Source organism: Syngnathus floridae, chromosome 5 (genome assembly GCF_059516105.1).
Source record: "Syngnathus floridae isolate MCC-2025c chromosome 5, RoL_Sflo_1.0, whole genome shotgun sequence".
NCBI lineage: Eukaryota > Metazoa > Chordata > Actinopteri > Syngnathiformes > Syngnathidae > Syngnathus > Syngnathus floridae.
In genome coordinates this window covers 10555298-10577998 of record NC_142417.1, presented here as the reverse complement: position 1 = coordinate 10577998, position 22701 = coordinate 10555298, and the positions used below count along the sequence as shown (strand labels likewise).

The 22701-nt window shown below is 38.9% G+C and overlaps 2 protein-coding genes across 5 annotated transcripts in view; one reads left to right on the top strand and one right to left on the bottom strand.

The window, feature by feature from the left end:
* Positions 1-834: 834 nt before the first annotated feature.
* On the top strand, positions 835-16948 carry trpm6 (transient receptor potential cation channel, subfamily M, member 6). Of its 2 annotated transcripts, XM_088376196.1 has the most exons (41): positions 835-1013; positions 1898-1977; positions 2294-2332; positions 2564-2750; positions 3502-3715; positions 4260-4384; positions 4470-4641; positions 4820-4994; positions 5100-5223; positions 5308-5380; positions 5540-5640; positions 5938-6072; positions 6926-6979; positions 7069-7203; positions 7324-7449; positions 7809-8080; positions 8319-8547; positions 8675-8824; positions 8886-9041; positions 9208-9336; positions 9411-9662; positions 9751-9925; positions 10024-10138; positions 10227-10423; positions 10544-10676; positions 11008-11425; positions 11493-11789; positions 11898-12144; positions 12375-12469; positions 12628-12730; positions 12923-12966; positions 13036-13100; positions 13189-13214; positions 13397-13444; positions 13573-13638; positions 13768-14066; positions 14245-14327; positions 14401-14606; positions 15073-15124; positions 15237-15349; positions 16003-16948. In XM_088376196.1, exons 1-41 carry the CDS (start codon positions 1011-1013, stop codon positions 16098-16100), a joined length of 5811 nt encoding a protein of 1936 aa, XP_088232322.1. In that variant the 5' UTR covers positions 835-1010; the 3' UTR covers positions 16101-16948. The 2 variants fall into 2 exon arrangements, with proteins under 2 accessions (XP_088232322.1, XP_088232324.1); XM_088376198.1 differs by lacking the exons at positions 12375-12469; positions 12628-12730.
* rorb (RAR-related orphan receptor B) overlaps positions 16261-22701 on the bottom strand; it is a 20423-nt gene continuing 13982 nt past the window's right edge. For all 3 annotated transcript variants that reach the window (XM_088376200.1, XM_088376199.1, XM_088376201.1), the window contains exons 6-10: positions 22491-22623; positions 22290-22397; positions 22031-22141; positions 21025-21137; positions 16261-20536 (exon numbers count right to left, since the gene is read on the bottom strand). In XM_088376200.1, the coding sequence (XP_088232326.1) occupies positions 20372-20536; positions 21025-21137; positions 22031-22141; positions 22290-22397; positions 22491-22623 (630 nt within the window). In that variant the 3' untranslated portion in view covers positions 16261-20371. The remainder of the gene's footprint in view (positions 20537-21024; positions 21138-22030; positions 22142-22289; positions 22398-22490; positions 22624-22701) is intronic.

Genomic DNA, 22701 nt, shown 5'->3' with positions numbered 1-22701 from the left:
ATCCATGCCACATTTGCTAACAATTAATTATGCTCCGCCTCACAACTAAAAATACTTGGAAATAGTGTGTCTCCTAAAAGGTTCGATTAGGGCACTTTGACGTTCACTTTCAGCACACAGTATTAATGTTGTCACGATTCCAGAATTATGACATCGATACTATACCTGCATAAATTACTTTGATGCGGTACCAGTAACGATACCTCAACAAAAATAAAAATATCAGGAGTAAAAGAAGTCAAAATAAAACTGTTGAAAAAGTGTTATTAGCATTACTGAATCAATGTGTAAATTTGTTAATGTACGTATTTAAATACAGTGTGTGTGTGTGTGTGTGTATGTATGTATGTATGTATGTGTATATATATATTCTTTATATATATTTATATATATATACGTAGTTATGTATGTATATATATATATATATATATATATATATATATATATATATATATATATATATATATATATATATATATGTATGTATGTAGGCATACATGTATGTATGTATGTATGTATGCTTTCAATGTACTTGATTTCTATATTTGTCAAGTTATGCCTCCTATCATGACTTATATGGTCCTTATTTCTCCATAACGACACATCATCACATTTCAGCACAGTCGCATATTAACGACTGCATTAAGGATAATTAAAACTATAAATCTTATTTGATTCAGGGTGAGTCGTTGTCTGTACACACAGATGCAATGTGAATTGATTGAAATCACAGAAGCGGCACTTTTTGTATAAAACAACATCGACACAAGTTAGGATTTTTTGATATTGAAGCGAGTGTTGTGGGAAATCAAAACCATGGGGGAAAAGAGGGTAGGGTGCTAAGTGCGTGCAGGCGGAGACAGTGACCGTCTCAAGTCTACTGTCAAAGACTCGCTCATTACCCTTTGGACTTTTAATTTCTGATAACAGTGCCACTTTTGACGGCTACCAATGACAAATGACGTTCGAACATTAATATACACGTCTGAAACTACCGCATTCCTCCAGCTATGGTGAGTTGCTGAGTAGCCTGCTACATTGTAATAAGTTTAATACGTTTCTATTAAATTGCATTGAAGTTTAATACCGCAGTTGTTGCACATATTCACCGAGCGTGAATTCACTCTTGCTGTTTATTTGTAGCGCCCCCGAGCTAATATTAATGAATTAAGAATCTATGAGGGAGTTGACGTGCATGGGGGAACTATTTTAGCGACAGTGCTTACAGTCCTAATAATGACTCTCCGCATGTATTCTTAATTAAATCAAACTTGAGAGTCTCCTAGTACTTGTTTACTCAAACTTTCGTGTTGGTGACAAACGAATAGTGGCGTTGTTACTGAGCACGATTGAGATGCTCAAACGCGCAAGTCATTAGGATACCTCTGATCTCCCTGTAAGATATATTTTTTATTATTATTATTTTCTAAATTCCTTTTTAGCACCAAGATCGGCTTTCCTAATTTGTTACATTTACCGTAAAGTCAGAACAAAACACATTTCAAAGTTGGCATTCTGTCTCAGGGAGGGAGGGCGCCCGCTGCAAACTTACACAAATCACAGGAAAAAGATGTGACGTGTATTTCCTTCCCTCAATACATCACGTCGGGCCTTTTTTTTTTTTTTTTTTTTTTTTTTTTTTTAAATGTTGCTTGTATTGCCGGACTCAGGAGACGAAGCGACCTTGAGTAAGAATAAGCGGTATGAAGAAAATACTGCTCTGAGGTTTACGTTCAGCCCCAGTGTCAAATTGGGAACCTAAATTGGGAACCTTAAAAGAGATCTTGGCAGGAAAAATGCAATTTAGAAGGTCTCCTCAGACTGTTCTCTGCTTCACTGTTTCAAATTGTATTAATTGGGCTTAAAACCCCAAATATTCTTTTTTCTCATATTCCAGTCATATAAATCCTGGATTGAGGAAACTTTCTCCAAGAGAGAATGTGTGAAGTTTATCCCCTCCTCTCGAGATCTACACAGGTATAATTGTATTTCCTTTAGTATCAAGGAATTATTTTCTTCACCTAGCCAGTATTCACAGTGACCTTACACTAGAAGAAGTGAGTTTTAAATTCCAAGATTTAACAATTTTCTGCAAATGTAAAACCTTGTGCAACCGATGTGGCTGTCACCTTAAAAACAACAACAACAACTGTCATTTTTTTTCCCAGAAAGCACAAAGGACAAACCCAAATACTGATTATAAAATAAAAATATTGGATTTGGCACACAAAATTTACAGAAATGGGAACCACGTGGTCTGCTTGCTAAAAATGTAAATTCCTACCTTTTCCAGATGCATTCCAGTTTGTCAAGTATGTCAAAACTTGATCAGGTATGATTATACAAATTGCATGTTTATGTAACTACAATGTCTTGCTGCAACTCACTATTGGGAAACTCTCAATTCCAGCAGTAATAATGTTATTGCCTTTAAACCCTTAACGTCACATTTTCCACACCTTAATTTATTCTTTCAAATTTCAAATTCTATGATATGTTGCAAACATCTTACGTTTAACTCCACCATCACTTATGCTCCTTTTTTAAAAAAAATATTGTATAGGTGTTGCTGTGGTCGTCTTATGGTAGAACACTCCTGGCAAGAGGCACCTCCTCCGACATTCTTTACCGGTCCTGAACAAGATGTGTCAGAGGACTGGTCCTTGGAGCTACACACCAGAGCCAGTCCCACCAATGCCTATGGGACCATAGCATTTCAGGACAGTACAGCACGTGTGTGTCGAGCCAAGGTTAGTGATTACATGGTGCAGTCTGTTAGTCCTGGACCCACAAGGGTCCCCCATTAAAGGTCAAAGTGTGGCAGCATATGCCAATTGACTAAAAGCCAAGATCATCATTATCTTATATTTCCTATTTAAAGGAGATACCTAATGAACCCCCTTCTCCACGCTCTATAAACAACTCACAATTGTCTTAAGAACTGTAATATGCTTAATAAACTACAAAGAAGGTGGAGTATGTCCCCAAATCACAGATTGACGATGGGGATGATAGCGGAGGAGCTCAGCCTGAATAGGGAGTCAGTGTGGACTATGTTCATGTGGGTGCGAGGCACGTTAGACATGCACCAAGATGGTGTCCAAGCTTTTCTCAGGTGACTAAGTTGTAGGAGCATTTTGCCAGTGTGTCGTGACTTGCTGGAGAAATTACTGACTTTCCAATTGGTCCTTTGCTCCCATGATGGTGTCACAGCCAATTACAGAACAGAGTGGAACTGCAGTCGCCAACACAATAACTAAAAAAATAAATAAAATACCATTACAATAGCAGTTATCATTGATTCATGAAAGAATGGCTGACTTCCACAGCCTTGTTTCTGCTTGGACCAGAGTGAACAGAGAGGTTTGGACTTTCATCACAAATTAAGCAAATGTGACTTGCCAACCAGGAAAATGAAATGGCATCTTAAATGTTAGTGATGGTAAGCAAATAGCTTTGTCTCTGTCTGTCAGTCATATTTTCATATGTATCTCTTAATAGTTTGTGCGTGTGGCGGTGGACTCAAAGCCAGAGGCGCTCCTCCAGCTGATGCTGAGGGAATGGCAGATGGATAGACCCAAGCTCCTACTGACTGTTCATGGAGGATCTGAGAACTTCAGCCTTCCTCCCAAAGTCAAGCAAGCCTTCACTAAAGGCCTGATCACTGCAGCTCGCAGCACTGGTGCTTGGATACTTACTGATGGCATTAATACTGGTAAGTGTTTTTTTTTCTTTTTTTTGACAGTATTATCCATATTCCAAATAAATGTTTTCATGGCAACATCATGGTCATTTAAAAAGCAGAATGACTCATGCTTTATGTAACCAAGAGTCATTCTGCCTTTCTACCCTAACCAGTGTCACACATCAGATGTGCATTTGTCAATAATCCAATTTCACTTAATTGGTCCAAAAATATTCATTTGCAATATAGATTTATTTACATATGTTTGCCAGAGATAGTCTGTCTCCACTTTTTGTGACATTTTTGTTTGGTAGAATGTAAACATTTTTTTTTCTAATCTAAAACTGACAGAGTACAACAAAATAACTTTTATTATCTTTCATCATCTTTTAACCAGGTTTTCACTTAACAAATTATTTTAAATGCTTTGTGTAAATATGTACATTTCCACAGTTTTACAGAAATGTATTACTGTAAGAACACTGTATAAAATATGCATTATTTCGATGTGACTTGGTTAAATTCCTTAATAAGTACATTTTGAATGGTATGTTTGCTGTGCCATCTTGTTTAGGTGTGTCCAAGTATGTGGGTGAGGCGGTGAAAAGCTTTGGTGGCCACAACCTGAGGAAGAGGAACACAATTGGGCTCACATCTTGGGGAGTCATAGATAACAACACAGACCTTATAGGAAGAGATGTGTGTATTCAAATTAGGTTCTTTGTTAATAGCATTTGAATGGTATACCGCACAATGCGCACATCTTCGTCCCCTCCTCTTTCAGGTCTTCAGGCCTTACCAGCCACTGGGAAACCCTTTGAGCAAGAGGGCCTACCTCAATAGTTTCCACTCCCACTTTCTTCTGGTGGATGACGGAACGTTAGGAAAATTCGGTTGCCAAGAAGGCCTCAGGAAGAAGCTGGAGAAACACATTCAACTGCTGAAGATCCACACTCGTAAGTTCTCAGGACTTTGGTTTAAATCAGGGCTCTGTCCTTCCTGTGTGGAGTTTGCATGTTCTCTCCGTGGCTGTGTGGAATTTCTCTGTGTACTTTGTCCTCCTACCACATTCCAAAAACTTGCACTGCTTTTGTCGCTGATGGAAACTAGCGTTTTCCTATCTGCACTCCATAGGATTGAATCAAAGAGTGCCAATGGCGTGTGTGGTAGTAGAAGGAGGCCCGGCTATTGTGTCCACAGTGCTTGACTACGTGAGCAGTAACCCACCTGTACCAGTCTTTGTGTTTGAGGGATCTGGAAGGGCTGCGGACCTGTTTGCCTTTTTACATAAGCACACTGATACCGACAGGTATGTACTCTTCTTCTACTGTATCTCGTGGGACATTTAGTTGCAGTCCTTGAGATGGATCAAAAGTATTGTAATTCTCATAAACTAACATTAATATTGTTTCAGGCAGTTAGCTGCAGACATTAGAGAGGGCTTCCTTGTAAGAATTGGGGAGGTTTTTGGAGTTGATAGGAAGGAAGCATCTCGCCTTTGCAGTCTCCTTCTGGAATGTATGGATCACAGACAATCTGTAAGTGAAAGAAGAAGTCCACTTGATTTGTTATGATCAGTCACATATTCGAAATGCTTGCTTTTATTTCATTGTGTGTTTCAGATAACTATCTTTGATTCAGAGTCAGAAGACCAGATGGCCCCAGATGCTGCTATTTTGAACACTATCCTCAAGGGTACTCACTTTCAATTGTTTGTTTGTAACTGGTATCTGGAGTACCTTGGAAGAAGTAGTGAAATAGCTATCATTCTGTTTTTCTCAGACATTAAATTCGATGTAAAATATCTGTCCAAATGAACAGTCCAACTTTCTTCTATTCATCTGTTATGCACAGGTACAAAGGCCAGCGCTGCAGAGCAGCTGAGTATGACTCTGGCCTGGGACAGGGCTGACATTGCACAGAAAAATGTTCTGGTTTATGGACAACAGTGGCAGGTAAAACTAAGCCAACAGTTCAAAAATCCAGCTTTTGAGTTACAGTGCTTTGTGCATTTTAGCTTCATCTTCACCCGGGAATCAAGTATCTTAACTTTCTGCTAGTAATGTTTTTTTTATGCATTGATTCAAGAGACGGTAATCATATTGGAAAAATAGCTCCTGTAATTAAATTAAATTAAATTAAAAAATTAAATTAAATTAAATTGAATTGTGAAGGTGTGAGAGATTGGCACTTCTAATCATTCATGACAATGAAGATTTAACCCATTCATTTCTGCTGTTGTGAAATCATAGGTGGGTTCATTGGAACAGGCCATGCTGGATGCTTTGATGATGGACCGTGTCAGTTTTGTCAAACTTCTGATTGACAATGGAATGACTATGAGTCATTTCCTCACCGTGGATCGCCTGGAGGAACTTTATAACATGGTTATTATAAAACATTAACTCGTCTACAAGTAGGCCTATTTGTTGTCCTCAATCACAACAGAATACTTTCTTCCCTTTGTTTTCCTTGGGTTGTTATTTTTACTCTTTCCTTTAAATGTGCTCTACCCTTGCTGCACAAACAGAGGAAATCCACTTTATTTCTTTGTCTGTTTTGAAGCACAAATTGTAAACAGTGGTTGTGATTGAAATCACAACAGCAGCAAACCCAGGCCCAAGAGATTCTTTGTGCTTTTTGGTCATTTACATTCATTTCAATTGTTTAGAAGGCCGTTAAGACCATAGGACTCTTTATCATGTATACACTTGATTCTCCTCCCCTTCATCTTTTGTGTGTTAAAGTGTTTACTTATTTATAATGCTAGTATAATAAGTCCCCCAAAGAAACAAACTAGAGCCAGCGCCACTGCTGAATATACAATATTTAGAATTCTTTATCTGGCTGCTACATCATTAAAAAGTAACCATTATAATTAGGGGTGTGCATCTCTCCAACAATTCAATGCGAATCTCACCAAACGAAGAGCAATACGATTCAAGGATGGTTCAGTTTTAAAGTTGAAGATTTCGATTCAATTTCAATTTTATACAAGCTCACTTTTATGATTGCGTGATGCAATGCGTTTGATATGATTTGATGTGTATCTCAAAATATTTCTAAGTGGATCAATTCAGTTCAGTTTGATTCGTTGCACTCGCACCTTTTAAATCAAAACTGATTTTCCGACCGAAATTGGTTTTGCTTCACCCCTAGTTAGAATTCTATTCTCCTCTTAAATAGTGAACTATATGTTGTTTATTATTAATAATAATCATGTAAGTTTTTGCTCTCCAGCCTCAGGTGCAGACTGACCAATTTCTTCATCACCTTGTTGAGGATGTGAAACAGGTAACTGTTAAAGTGATAAAAACATTTTTTGGGCATTATATGTACAGTATGATGTTAACTTAGTGTGATATGCGTACGTGTGTGTGCAGACCTCTTTACCTCTTGGTTATCGGCTGTCCATCATTGACATGGGCTTGGTCATAGAATACCTCATAGGAGGTGCGTACCGCAGCACCTATACACGCAAACACTTCAGAACTGCCTACAACAGATTGCAGAACAAGGTGAACAAAATTGTTTATTTACTCTTTGATTCGTCATTCTAGTTCCGTTCTCCTGTTTAGTTTTGTGTTTTGTGTGTGTGTGTATATATATATATATATTTGTGTGTGTGGTGATTACAGGAAGGTAGACGTGTCAGTACCTCATTCTTGTCTGAACAAAAAATGGGAATAAGATCAAAATCTCAATGGAGTGGAAGTCCACAAGACCCCCATTTCTTTAGAACTGCTCAACCTTACAAATGCAAGGTGGGTGGGTGGGGAAACCGCATGTCAAATCATGCATGCTTATCTGGAAGTAATGCAACAGCTGTTTCAAAGGAGTAGAAGAGAAATGCTCTTATTTCACAAAATACTGCAATTTGCAGGATTAATGTGATCCTAGAATAATCAACTAATGAAGAGATTGACAGCAATTTAGTTTGTAGTCTCATTTAGTAATTATTATTATGTCATGGTCATTTGAAGTAGCCTGCACACAATGTAATTTGCACAGTACTTTTTATCACATCAAATGACTTGTTCTTTGGGAATGAATATTTCCATAATTTTTTTCTCTGTTGTCATTTTGAATTTGCTATTTAATTACGTCCTAATTTTTAATCCAGGACCAGAATGTGCTACGTGGTACCAGTGAAAAGGCTGTATGGAATCCGGGTCTTTGTGAAGCGCCACTGGTTTTTTCTTTCAACTTTAATGATGTCTTCGTGTGGGCCGTGCTTCAGCAACGCCAGCAGATGGCGCTGTTCCTATGGCAGCATGGGGAAGAGGCTCTTGCTCGAGCCGCTGTGGCCTGCAAGCTTTACCGCTCCATGGCCTTTAAGGCACGGCAAAGCAGCATGGATGACCACATTGCAGAACGATTCAAAGCCTATTCACTGTGAGTGACAATCAGGGTGTTGAGTCAAACAGTTATGATTCATAACAATGTTGACTTGTGGTGTTTGCTCACCCATGCTTCTTATTTCCTGACACATTTCTAAGATCATTTATTAACATGGGAATCGTTTTTTCCCCCTATTGCTTTTATTTCTAGTTGTAGTGCTGCTGGTTTTGTGTTGGGTTTTTTGTCATCTAAAATTACAGTGATAGTATTTTTATTCTGTAATGTGTCCTAGTGAGTTTGGGCAGCTGGCGGTGAATGTCTTGGACTGTGCATTTCGTCAGAATGAGAAGATGGCCATGAAGCTGCTCACCTCTGAGATGGAGGCATGGAGCCACTTTACCTGCCTGCAAATAGCAGTTTCTTCATGTCACAGACCTTTTGTTTCACACTCTTGTACGCAAACCCTCCTCACTGATCTCTGGACGGGTCCACTCAACATGAGAAAAAACTCATATTTAAAGGTAATCTGAGCACAGTCATGTTTGTATGTGACCTTGGGAAAATTCTATTTAGATGTATGCAAGATTAAGACTTGTTGAGACTTGTCATGCTTATGCATATGTTTTAGACTTGGTTGCTGTTTTTCAGATCATTTTGAGCCTTCTTTTGCCTCCTGCCATTCTGCTGCTGGAATTCAAAAGTAAAGCTGAGATGTGTCATGTTCCCCAGTCACATGAGGCAATTATTTTTGGCCGTGACACTCTTAAATCAGGAGAAACACATGATGAAACTCACATGGTACGTGCTGATCAAAGCATACTTGGAATGCCTTAATTGCCATACAATTTTGAAATTACAGGCCAAGAAGGATGCAGAGCATGGACTGCCATCCCAGGACCGACGTCTTGGTTCTCGGTGGGAAGGCCTTTTCCCAATCCTTTTGCATATAGTGTCCTGGATGACAAGACTCTATGAATTCTACACAGCTCCTGTCGTTAAGTTCTGGTTCCATACAGTAGGTGACACGCATGCTGTCAGGAATAAGTACATTTTAATATTAATTTGCTCATTTTCTGATACATTCAAGCACTCTTAAGCATTTTGAATGGAAATGCCTTGTATAGCTTCTTTACTTTGTTTTTTTAATCTCTTCATCTTTCTCGTGACTGTGTCCATCATAGATATCATACTTAGCCTTCCTGATGTTATTCTCCTACACCATCTTAGTGAAGATGGACGATGAACCAGGTGTTCAAGAGTGGTTGGTCATTTTATACATATTGACTACAGCAGTGGAGAAAACCAGAGAGGTGAGAACACCAAAGTGTAAAATGATAAAATGTGCTACTTTGATTATTAATAGTTGTCACTTACCCCTTATCAGGTGTTAATGTCAGAACCAAGGAAGCTGAGTCAGAAAATGAAAATTTGGTTTTCAGAGTACTGGAACTTATCTGACTTCCTTGCCATCATACTCTTCCTGTTTGCTTTGGTGATGCGTTGGCACGCTGATCCATATCGGACAGTTGGACGGTTGGCCTACTGTCTGGACATTATATTTTGGTTTGTCAGGGTGATGGATCTACTGGCTGTCAATCAACATGCTGGTCCTTACCTCACAATGATCACCAAAATGGTATGTATGAGCCTAATGCACATTCATTTCAAAAATACAATATTTTGTTAATCACTATTTGTCTGTTTCTTTCTCTCTTTCCATCCAGACCTCGAACATGTTCTTCATTGTGGTGATGATGGCAATTGTTCTGCTGAGTTTTGGGGTATCCAGGAAGGCTATCCTGTCACCAGATGAGGACCCGTCATGGAGTTTAGCTCGTGATGTTGTGTTCCAGCCCTACTGGATGATCTATGGAGAGGTCTACGCATCAGAGATAGATCGTTAGTGGTTCAGTTTTTGTGTGTGTGTGTGTGTGTGTGTGTGTGTGTGTTGGGGGTCAATCAGGGGATGGTTTTAATGTGTGTGTTTGTCTTGACAGCTTGTGATGATGGTCATCCGTGTGCTCCTGCCTCCTTTCTCACGGCGTTCCTTCAAGCTGTCTATATGTTTTTTCAGTACATAATCATGGTCAACATTCTCATTGCATTTTTTAAGTGAGTGCCTCAGCAAAAAATATGTCCAACTTAAAGTTTGAGTATCGAGAGATACTTTTTAACCTGTAGAATGTCTTTTTGTTGTCAGCAACGTCTACTTTGATATGGCATCGACATCCAATAAGTTGTGGAAATACAACCGCTATCGCTACATAATGACCTATCAGGACAGACCATGGCTGCCTCCTCCCCTAATTTTCCTCAGTCATGTGACTTTTGGTTTGCGAGCCATTTACAAGCGACTTAATGGAAATACTGAGGGAGATGAAAGAAGCTCTGGACTTAGTGAGTTTGTCTACATAAAATTTTCATTCATTTTAAATATAGCAGATACATTTTATTATAGATTATGAAGTCTGTAGTACATACTACAGTGTCTTTTCTGGTTGGACATGCTTTTGCCAGAGCTCTATTTAGCCCGTGATGACCGCAAGAAGCTCCATGAATTTGAGGAGAAATGTGTACAGGCCTACCTCTATGAGAAGAATCAAGATCTCCACAGCAGTCAGATGAACAGAATCAGAGTCACAGCAGACAGGTTGTATTGCTACTCTGAATTGTTTTGACTCATGTAAATCATTGCTTGTGCCATATTTGATTTTGACAATTTGTATCGTATTCTATGTTGCTTTAGTGCTCATTTGTGAAACTTGAGGCCCACGAAAGCTTGTCACAAATTTCAAGATAATGTATTCCTTTCTGTGCAACAACAGGAACTTCTGTTTTTTTAAATAGATTTTTAAAACTAGCCATTTAAGCTACATTTATTATAATGATTATAATACAACTCTTTTTTCCCCCAATTTAGAAAAACATTGATGTACTGCTATAGCGCAAGAGACTTATTTTTACAGTATGTGTTCAAATAGAGCCGAAGAGATGTGCACAATGGTGGGGGAAATTTCAGAGAAGGTCAACATCATTCAGGACAATCTCACGAAACTGGACTCTCAGCTGGGTCAACTTCAGGACCTATCAGCACTGGCTGTGGACACACTGACCCTGCTCTCTGCCTCTGACAATCTACATCAAGAGGAGGCTCGCCTGGCTCAGTCCCAACTAATCCCAACATCCCAACACGTTCTTCCTCACAGCTGGACTCTGCACAGAGGTGGCTCAGAGTACGATGTGTCAAATATGAGACGACTGATGTGCAAGTCTTGTAAAAGTACTCCTCCCTCGTTGATCAAAGGCTACATTCTTAGACATGTGCCACAGGAGTCCCATCTGGGAATCAGAGGGAGTAGGGGAGAAGGGGAAGGACAAATGGAAGAGGGAGAAAAAGAGGTATCTTGTAATCTTTCTGCAACTCTCAACTCTGCAACTGATTTTTTTTTTTCCTTATGAATTACAGTTGCCTGATGCTCACCATCCTCGTGAGTTGTGTGTGGGTGTCCCTCGAAGTACATCAGTTTTGCACCTTCATGGAGTTGGAAACCATCTGAGTGGTTTCACTGATCAGACACCTTATGAGTCACGTGGAACATCCCCCTGTGGGTCTCCTCTTTCTTTCAAGATTGCTGACGGAGGACTGGAGTCACCACATTATAAGATGTGGAGCTGTGATCCACACCTGTACCCGAATCGTGAGGAAATTGACATGGAAGAGGAGGAAGGCAGTGAAGATGAACAGATAGTGGATGAGTCCAGAGTGCGTGATCATCTTTCCAATTTATAAGTATTGAGAACTGGTACTAGCAATGTTCTTTCTAACCCTGGAAAAGTCACTTAAGATTTTGAAAATTGTATCTTCCGTCAGGATGACACCCAGCTGCCGTCCGTGAGCAGACCTTTTGTTAAGTCTCCAAGGTCGGGCTATCTGTCAAGAGACCACCCTTATGGCTACTGCAGATCCTTGTCATCCAGTGTGGAGAATATGACTTTCTTTGGAAGATCCCAAATTCCACGGAGGGAATCGTTTCCTTTTCTTAACAAAGTACTGAACAAGCAAGGTGGTAAAAGAAATTTCAGAGATGACACATCGTTACAGTGGAGCAGGAGCAGAGGTACTATTGTCATTTAAAATGTTTGAACTAATGTTCCAAGATATTTGACTGTAAGATGTGACACGTCTCATTTAACATTTTAGTCTGCACATTTTTTCTTCTGTTTCTGGACCAGCATTTCACAAAATACTTGTGAGAACATAGTAATCCCAATTCAGTGCATTTTATTAATTATTTGAAATCCTTTTTGAATAATTTGGTCTGAGTGTCTGTAATAATTTGTTCTGCAGAGTGGTCTAAGTCATCTGACTTCCCCCAAGCTTTGAACAGAAGAAAAACCCCAAATAGAAAGATTGTCAAAATACAAGAAAGCAGCCCAGCCAATGTAAGTGTTTTTTTTTGTGCAATATTACAATATTGTAATATTTAATTATTAACTACAGTATTATCGGTACGTCTTTTCCTAATACATGCACTTAAAACAATTCCCATATATTTGCTGCAGTATCTTATGTTATTTTTCTTTTTTTCTTTTTTCAATAGGGAACCATGCATATATTTTTGTCTGATGCTTGCTGGAAAAGATGGCAAAAATTGAAAGGAGAACCTGCATGCTGGTCAGCTTCGACTAGCCTCAGTCAGCTTAGTAAGCACCGATTGGGCTTTTTAAATGAATACATTGAGTGCATACTTAATTTTAGCTCTCAGCCAGCAAATGTTTGCCAAAGTGTAGCACATAAACTGGTGAAGAGAGAGTATCAAAATGCAATTTCATTCAATAATTATTTGTCAAATGTTGTTCTTTAAAATGTTTTGTTGTTGTTACATTTTTTTAAAGATTTTGAACCCGTGGATTTGCAGAAGCAAGTGTGTTCTCATCAGGTACCGTAAATCTAACCAAACGTATCAGTAGACATTATTTTATACTTTTGGGGAATATATATCATTCAGGATGCTTTGAGCCCCACTCATTCAGCATGGAGCAGCTGGACAAAATCAATGAGTCGCAGATCTTCGTAAGTCTGACTGTCCTTTTTTGGCTGACCACATTTTTTGGCTGTTGATCATTAAATCAACAAACCTAAATTTGTATGTCTACTCTAGACTGCAGAGTGCTATTGCTGTGGAAGGTAATTGTAAAATAAGTTTATTATATTATATTATATTATATTATATTATATTATATTATATTATATTATATTATATTATATTATATTATATTATATTATATTATATTATATTATATTATATTATATAGTGTGTGTGTAAAATAGTTGTACAGCATGAGATTACTGTCCTGACATTGTTTCAGGTAGTTCCTCATTCCAGTCCACGGATTTGTTGTATTCACATTGTTCAGGTATTAATGAAATTAATTTACTATAATATACAATATTTTACGTATCCTGTCTTCTACACCCATAATACAGCTATTATTAGTATAGTTATGTCCTTAATAAATTTGTTTGTTTTTGTGTATGTGAACAGCCATGGAAAGGAACAATCTGATGCGACTGGCTCACACAATCCCATTTACTCCTGTTTCCATTCTGGGTACCCATTTTGATGCAATCCACAAAATGATTTCTGTTTTTTAATTTTAGATGATCAAACAAATAAATTATGGTACATTATCCTAATATTTATTCCCTCCACTTACATTTGCTCTCTAATTTCTTGTAGGTGGTGAAGAGGTGAGCATTTACTCCCTGGAGGAAGTTCACTCACAGGCTGACCCTGAATCCAGCACAGTCTCATCATGGTCCTCACGGGGCCTGTCTGCAATGCTTCAGCCCCTCCCGAGTGAAGAGGGATCACTGGATGGGGGCCTGCGGCAGGGCTGCAGGGTGCTATGCACGTGGGCCGAACAGGATGTGCTTATTCCTGGGATGGTATATGTGGTGAAAGCCTTCAGACCAGAAGTGGTGTCTGCATGGCAGAAGTACTTTTCCGGTAGCACAGCGCTGCATCTTTGTTTGAGGGTGAGTTCATAATGTCTTAAAGGTACAAAATAATTTAGACTACCAATTGGAGGCAAATTGGGCCATTTACATTCCTTTCTGGTTTGTTGACCGTGACAGGAATACTACTTTCAGCTAGTAATCACCTGTGATTGTCCATTGCCATTTTTACCGGGACATTCTGTATCTGTATTTAAAGGAGATTCAGCAGCAGAGGGCAGCACACAGGATGATGCAAGTGTTTAACCAGATCAAGCCTCCTAACATTAAACATTCACCAAAGTATGTGCAGCTGTGGGATTTTACTTGCGCTTTTACACACCATTAATTCTGTATTCATTTGTAATGTTGCCAGATTTCTGGACGTATCATTGGTCCTTTGGCATACAAATGGCCAGTGGCTGACTATTGAAAGAAACATGTCCGGGAACTTCCAAAAGTACAACAACAACACAGGAGAGGAGATCACACCTTCCTGTTCACTGGAAGAGCTACTCCTCGCCTTCTCACACTGGACCTATGAGTATTCATGCAGAGAAATGCTGGTGCTTGATGTACAAGGTGGGTGGGTCTCACTAACCTATAAGTGTTTGTCACATATAGTAATGTAATATAGCTATAGTTGAGTGCACTATAACTTTCACAACTTGCTGTTCTCTAACAAGAGGCTGAATAAATTTAAAGTAAACTTCCCAGTTCAATTAAAGTATTCTGAGTTTAAGATGCCACTGAACAATTGAACAAAAGTATCTTGCCGTCAGGAGGCTTCTAACACGATGTTCTCAGAGGAAAGTAGCCACTGAGCTTTAAATGTCACCATTAGTTTGAGGAAAAGATACAGGCAGACTGGAGGGGGTACAGAAAGTCATGGTGATGTTTACCAGGTGGACATGTGGATTCAAAATTTTAGAGAAGGTCAAATTAAGTTCATTTGAAAAGGTTATAGTCCATTCAGGTTCATCCAGAAAGTTCAGCCAAAAGGCAGCACCCTTACCTTTTTGCGAATTGTGTATATTTCATATGACAGGAGTCGGTGAGGAGCTGACAGATCCAACAGTCATTATGGCAGATATGCACAGGTATTACAACAACTTGAACTTAATTTAGCTCAAGTTCTGTGGAGGTTGTCTCACGCAAGTTTTACTTAAAACGTAATTGTCATCTTTACTGCTGTCTCTGTTCCTTGCACAGTAGCAGCATGGGCGAGATGTTATTTGGCCCGGACAATCTTGGAGAATCTGCCATCAATGCTTTTCTGCAAAAGCACTCATGCGGTGCTTGCTGCCACACATTGGGCCTCTCAGGTTAGAGCTTTTGGATTTAAAATCAGAGAAGGAGACAATGTGTGAGAAAATAAGAGTTGCATGTATTAATGCACTGTCACCTCAATGTTGTCACTCAGGAGGCCAAAGTTGGCTCTGAGATAAATCCCCAACAACTTCAAATGAAGACAACACATATCAACAGCCAGCTAATTAAGCTGCGAGCGTTCGTTTATTTCTATAACAACTGTGGTGTTCGAGGCGGGGTGGCTGGGGGTGGCTTCTGCTTTGTGCGTTTGCGCTGCATCGCCTTTGATTACGTATTAATCATGTCTTTGTGCTGGCAATGTGCTGCTGAGACATTAGCTTTGATTAGCTATTAATTAATGTCTCTGGGTAGACACGAGACCAGCATCTAGAGGATAACTTGCTCGGAAAGGAACTGTGCTCAAAAACAAACAAGTGCAGCAAACAAACACACAAACATACAGTCACAGTTGTTTTGATATTTCAAAGGTACGTTGTGTTTCCTCTTCCTCCTCTTATGTCCTCTCCAAGATTTCTATAACAAATCAAACCAAATTATTCATGATGGAAGCATGGACTTCCTCTAAGCCCTGTCAGTATTCTCTTTCTTGTGCTAATGACTATGATATTGAAGCGACATGTCGCTTATTGATGTATCTCTTGTTCAGCTTTAAGGAGGCATCTGGACACATGCAAGAACAGCGGTGAGGCAGAACCTACACCAGGGGAAACAGAACAAGAGGATGAGGGAGAAAATAACGTCTAGGCTAAAAGCATCATGTTACTTTTATCCCTTGAAGCAGGGGGAAAAAATGACATGCTGATATTGCAGCTTTTGCACAGACAACTCTGGTAAAATATTTTTGCCTTATACAAATGCTCAAATAAGCAATCATGTGCGTGTACGAAAGAAAAACGAGGCAGAATTTCACCCATAAAATTTATTGTATTTTTTTTCTTCCCACAACAAAATGTCTACAAAAGCGATAAAATATAGAATTTAACAAAATCACTTCAGACCTTCACATTATATATATACATATCAAAGGAGGACTCAGTAAAGGGCCCTGCATAGCTCTGAACTTCAACCCATTCTAATCCGTAACGTGGGTGTCTACGACACAATTAAATGCAAATTTATACATGCATTCACGCATACGCATAATATCATTCTGATGTGAAAAAGAAAATGTTTGTACAGAGGCGCTCATGGATTGATAGTCAGAGCTCAGAGTCCTGCAGAGTCCTAGATGACCAAATGAAGAAAGCATCAAATGTAAAAACTGTTTGCCAGTGTATTCAAATGCACATTTCCTTGAGTTTACTCTTTTTATGATTGGTTTCTCAAGTGAACTCAAGACAGTAAAGCATCTGCGGCTCACTTCCAATCATTCCTCTTCTCACTAGCTATGGCACTTTGAAAACAAAAGGAAAAATTTCCTTTTGTATGTAGAATTTCTTTTAAATTTTGTTTTGTTAGTCCTGTGTAAAAGAGATTCTGTAAGGCCAAATACCTTTTTTATAGGTATTGTTTACAGATTGCTACATTTGATTTGATTTGCTCTTGCTTGCACGCAGACATTCTAAAAAATAAATTAACAATTTTCAACACTATTTGAATTGCACGCATGTGTAATGCATCGAGAAAGTTTAAAAAGCATCAGTAGACAAAACATTGTCTCAGTCTCACTGTATCTCCCTCCGTCTCTCTCACACACACACTCGGGTTCTTTTTAAGAAAGGTAAGGATGGTTTCATGGGTGTAGTTAGTGTCTTGGACAACGTGTAGGAAATGTAATTTAAAAAACAAGTGTATTAAAATGTCCGTGCATTTTGTCTGAGCCATCATGTTGACTAGTTTTATTGTGCGTTTTCAAATGTACTGTTTTTGTCTGTGTTGATGGAGTGGTAAAGGCGTATTGAGTTCAGTCCCTCACACTGAACAAACAGACTCCATAACATTCAGAAAAGTTTGCCTCCCCCCACAGCATGCACGTAAGAGTCTCTGATCCGGTTCAATAAGGCCAGTACAGAATGGGCCGTTCACTGACTGGTGATAGCAACTCACACATTCAAAGGTTCCAGAAAAAAAAAAAAAAAAAGAATTTTCACCCAGTTGAACAGTATTTCTTAAATTCCTTGTGTATAAATAATAATATTTTATTTAGAAGTCCTTCATATTGTTGGAAAATCACTTAGAGCTGACTTAATTCTGGATCCCGTTTTAAACCCACCCTGCCATTTATCCCTCCCAGAAGGGTGACAAAACACCAATATGCCCAAAATGTTTCATTGCAATGAAACGTCATGCAAATAGAACAGAACAACAATAGGCTAATAGTAATAGAGAATAGTAGACATAATAAGAACAATAATAACAGTAAATAGTAATAAAATAAAAAATAATCTTACAATGCAAACATGGCAGTAGTAAATGCCTCCAGTTCTTATTGCTACAGTGTCTTACTTACAGTGTTATGTTACCGCTCGTTTTTGCCAGCACATCCTCTCACAACCCCATCCCACCTCTCTGATTCACAGTCTAACAAGGGAAAATAAAAACATCTCACACAAAAACTTCAGAGTTGGAATTCACTGTCCAGCGTTGTGATGTTGCATGATTCACAGTTTGCCAGTGAACTTCCCACATGGTCCCATAAGCAGCAAAATAAGCAGTAAACATAAGTGTACGCATCTGATGACAAGAGCACACTGATATGGAGCAATTAGAGCTCTCCTTGTGCTATACGTCACCATGCTTATCATAAAATCTGGACATAAGATTTGGACAGTGAATTCATGCCCTGTACACACACGCACGCTCGCACTAATCAAAGCCTTGTCTGGGCAGATTCCATTGCTAGCATATGCTGCTTTTTAATCGCAAAAAGTATTCCTATTTTCATTAAAAACTTTTGTTCTCATAAATTTGCAAAAATATTAAACCCTCTTCTAATGCAAAGTCAGAAAAGACTTGCTCCCTGAGAGATGCTATGTAGTGCATCAAGCCTTAATGAGCAAGTGATTGATTGTCTTACAGAGTCACTGGCCACTGATCTGGGTTGTGGGGTGAGAGGTTGAATTAACTAAATCCATATTTATTGAATTAATTTAACAAATAACAATGTCCATGCATACAGCAAGCATTACATTTGGCCACTGTGTAAGAAACAACAGTATTGAAATTTCAGCAAATGTCAATTTTTTTTGTGCACATAACATAATTGAAACACTTGTACAATAATTAATTGAAATGCTTTCCTAAATTGGTGCCAATACTAACAATTAATTTAGGTGAAGCCTTGTCATTCCTGACCAAAAATAATGCATATGGAGCATCTAGTGGCTAAAAGCAGGACTGCACAGACCTTTCAAGCCAACTCTGTACTTGTCATGCAAGTGTCCTTGCTTTGAAAAATTCAGTGTGCATTTGTTACTCAGCAGCCAAATTAAAGTTAAACCAATATTAAGGCAGAACAATTAAAACCAAAATGTCCATTTGTAAGTGCTAATAAATATGTAACTGCTAACAAAAAGCAAAGCTGATTGATTGTCTATCACGTTTTTCTGTGTACGTTTTCATTTACGAAGTGATCATTGGTATTTAGAATGATTTTTGTTCATATCTGGCAACCAGTGCTCTGTGTATATTCTAACCACAGCCCATATGGTGTCTTGCTAAAACACTAAAAACAGCCTGTGATGGAATTTAGTACCTTCTAATATAGTGCATTTTAGTAGAAATTGCTACCCTGTTCCAAACAACAGAAAAGGAAATCTTAAAGATTAAAAAAAAAAAAGAAGGCAGGATAAAAGTTATTGCTCACTGGGTTCCTTCATATTCACAGCCCGGAGTGGCCCAGGATGTCCAGGGACTCGATTGTGCAAATAGTGATGGGAGGGATGAGGAGATACAGCAGTAATTCAGGTCTTTGAAGATTAGAATGTTACCTTAAATTAAGATTAAGTTTCATTTCTCATCTTGCTCTCCAGTGGTAAAAAATTCCCACCACCCTGAAGTCAGTGCCCTGTCATACAAAGAATACTATATGGGGCACGGTTATGGGAATTTTCTTGACAAAGACATGAGTTTGATTTTGAAATTGCATTTTCATCTTGGTTGTTTCTTCGTGATTGTTAAAAAGCAATCCAGCTTTTTGGATTCAGTTATTGCAGCAACAATATAGAATATTACCGTATCCATCTTGAAAAGTAGCTATTTTTTTTTGTTAATCCATCATATGTTCTTCTTTACATCTCTACATGTTTGCATCAGAAGGATGCTGTTCCTTCTATACGTATGAACAAAATCCAGACAAGGCTTCTATATATAAACAAATGAAAATCGACTCCCAGTTTTACCCAGTATTCCTTTACAAGTCTTAACTTTACAAATTCTGTACACAAGAAAGTATCCGTTAAAATTAAAACACTTAGACAAGGAATAATCAGCCACGGTGGACTGTTGTATATTTAAATTAGGACTAACTTATTTTAACAGAAGTAATACTGGAATCTGCTCTGTACTAGGAGAATATCTACAATAGCTTTTCTAATTCCTCAGTTCCCTCCCCCATTCAGCCTTTTAAAACTATTTCTTCATTTCGGAGAAAAATCTAAACAAAAGGGTTCTTCTTTTTAAATGTAAAATAAATTTGATGTACCGATATTTTAAGACGAACAGTATAAATTGTTCTTAGAATTTTTTTTTTTTTAAAGTCTGTACATTTCTGGTCAGAAGACAAGAAGTAACCCCTGCTCAGGTTGTGGCTTGGGGCATGTTTCATTTCTATATACATTCTTCAGACTGTATCGGTGAACAGGATGGGACAAGTGCTGGACATTCCTAGTACGTATTGTTGGCGCTAAGTGTAAGTTTCTGTCGGATGACCACTCACCTCCCCAGTCTCAAATGAAACAAGAGGAGCTGTGAACTTGGTAGATATTACCAATGTCGTCTTGTCAGACATAGCTGTCCTTGTATTCTTTTGTTCCTCCACTGAAATTGTTTGTTGCAATGGTGCAATAGGCAGTCAGTCACTTGGGCATGGACATGGCAGAGTTCGGGTCTGGATTGAACAGTTCTTTATAGAGTGGCGGGAAGAGAACGTTGACTGTTTCTGGATGAAGCTGCTGGAAAGCTTGAAGCTCCTCCGTGTGGAGCGTACACAGAGCAGACAGTGTTGGGATACGACTGATCAGCTGACAGGGAAGAGGAGAAAAGAAAAATAGTTAGATCAATGCACTATACAGGGCATCGGATAGGAAGTGCTCTCAAAGTGACTGAGATCACACTGGTTGTTCAAATCCCATTTGACATAAAGGCAAGCATGCGGCACATTGACCTTTGCGTTAAACGTGACAACCACGAAAATAGACAAATGCACATTCTGCGTTTAAGAAAAATGATCCACGTGTTAAATTCTCAATCAAATGGAAAAAAATGAATGCATTGATGAAAATTATTTCACCATGTACTTTTTCTATTACTAAATTCATATTTGAATAGGAAATCTTAAACAAAATACAACAAGTTCAATTGTACCTCTAGTTGTGACTTAACGATAACATAAACAGGTTTTCAGGCGTTTTCACTTCCCATACATTTAAAAAATTACATTTTTTTTAAAACAATACATATTAACTGAGTAAAAAGAAAAACAATTTGCGGATATGATGGGTTGTCTTACCTTAGCCAATGCATCTTCGTCCATGTGGTTCTTCTGCATAATGTGCTGCAGAGAAAAGTAGATCTTCTCCTGGAGTTTCTGAACTTTGCGGGGCTCCATCAACCATGGCCGATCTGAAAAGAGATTTGTTTATTATTCATGTGCAACACTATTCCATAGTTGTTTACAGAGTAACCGGAAAGGTGCATATTACGGGCTCTGTATTCATAGACAGCACAGCTGCGATCCTGGCATAAAACAGACGTTCTTGATTTTCCTTCTTTTGCAAGCTTCATTTTATCTGTTTGGGATTATGGCAGGTGCCCCCTGGCGCACCTGACAATTTGGTGGCTTTACGTTTGCTGGAACTACATCTAAGTTTTGATGCAAGATTGCATAGGGCGATTTTGTTACATTTGATCGAGGCGCAGGCAGACAGTTTCTGAGAGTCACACACAGACACCACGAACAATCAGGGTGGATTGCGGCCCACTTCACAGCAGTGATCTGTGCCTGGCCAACTTTAAATCAGTCCCGTGGAAGTCTGCTTGCACTTCCTCACATAAACAATCTTTGTGTGCTTCGATCCCCTGCACTGACACCAATAAATCAGTTTCTGCTTCCGACAAGTGAAACTGCGTCACTTGCGTGACCAATTTAAAGGGGATTCACTTCCATTGGCTGCAAAGTAAGTTGACTGTTTTCACACCCATAATGGCACAAAATACACATTTCAAGCCGTGTACATCTGCAAAAATACCAAAAGCCCAGGCGCTGATTTACACTGTGTTGGGTATTAATACATTAAAAAGCCACTGAGTGTAATGCCAATTTATACCACGTGAAATCCTACATCTGTAGCGCGAAAGAATATTATAATTGTTACATCTTACTGCATGTCTGTTTGAATTCATTTTTGGTAGACAGACACTGTATATTCTTGTGAATGATTTGCACTACGATGACAATTTGTTGAAATTTGAATGCGCTACTTTCATTCTAATACAATCAGTGATTGTTCACTGACCTGTGGAAATGAGGACAGCTGCCGAGAAGAGAGCGATCTCCTCCTCCGTCAGCTGCAGTGAGCACAAACTCTTGGCAAAGTCAAACACTGCGCTCACTAAGTCATCACAACCTTGAAAGCAAGCACAGAGGAGAGAAATAATGTCATTACTCTTACTGTAGTCCTTCATGCTCAGAGGAATTCGACTATTTCACAGGACATTTTTCCTTCAATTGGCCCTGACTGTCATTCAAAAATGTACAGCTAATCTAAGTCTTACCCAGAGCTTTGAACATCTGCATGCCTCCATATTTCCCCTCAAAAAGCACGGTGTTGTTGAGAGGGTTGAATGCCCTGCACATCCTCACCAGGACGACCTCTAAACAACCTGAGAGAGACGGACAACAGAGCTAGCGTTGGAGCCTGAAATTCTTCTTTGTGCATACAGGTGGAGTAAGAGACCAAACAGAAGTGGACTCACCTGATTTCAGCAGGAGGATCTGGTCATTTTGACACAGCTCCATAAACCCTGAGATGCGCTTGGCAAACTCTACCACGTACTGGATCGCATGTGTGATCTGAATGGCACACTGCTGCCACAACACGTCCCGAGGCTAAACCGGACCACAAGAAAGTTGGGTATGTTATCTCTATCTTGTAATTGGATTTAATACATTCTAAGCATGCCATCG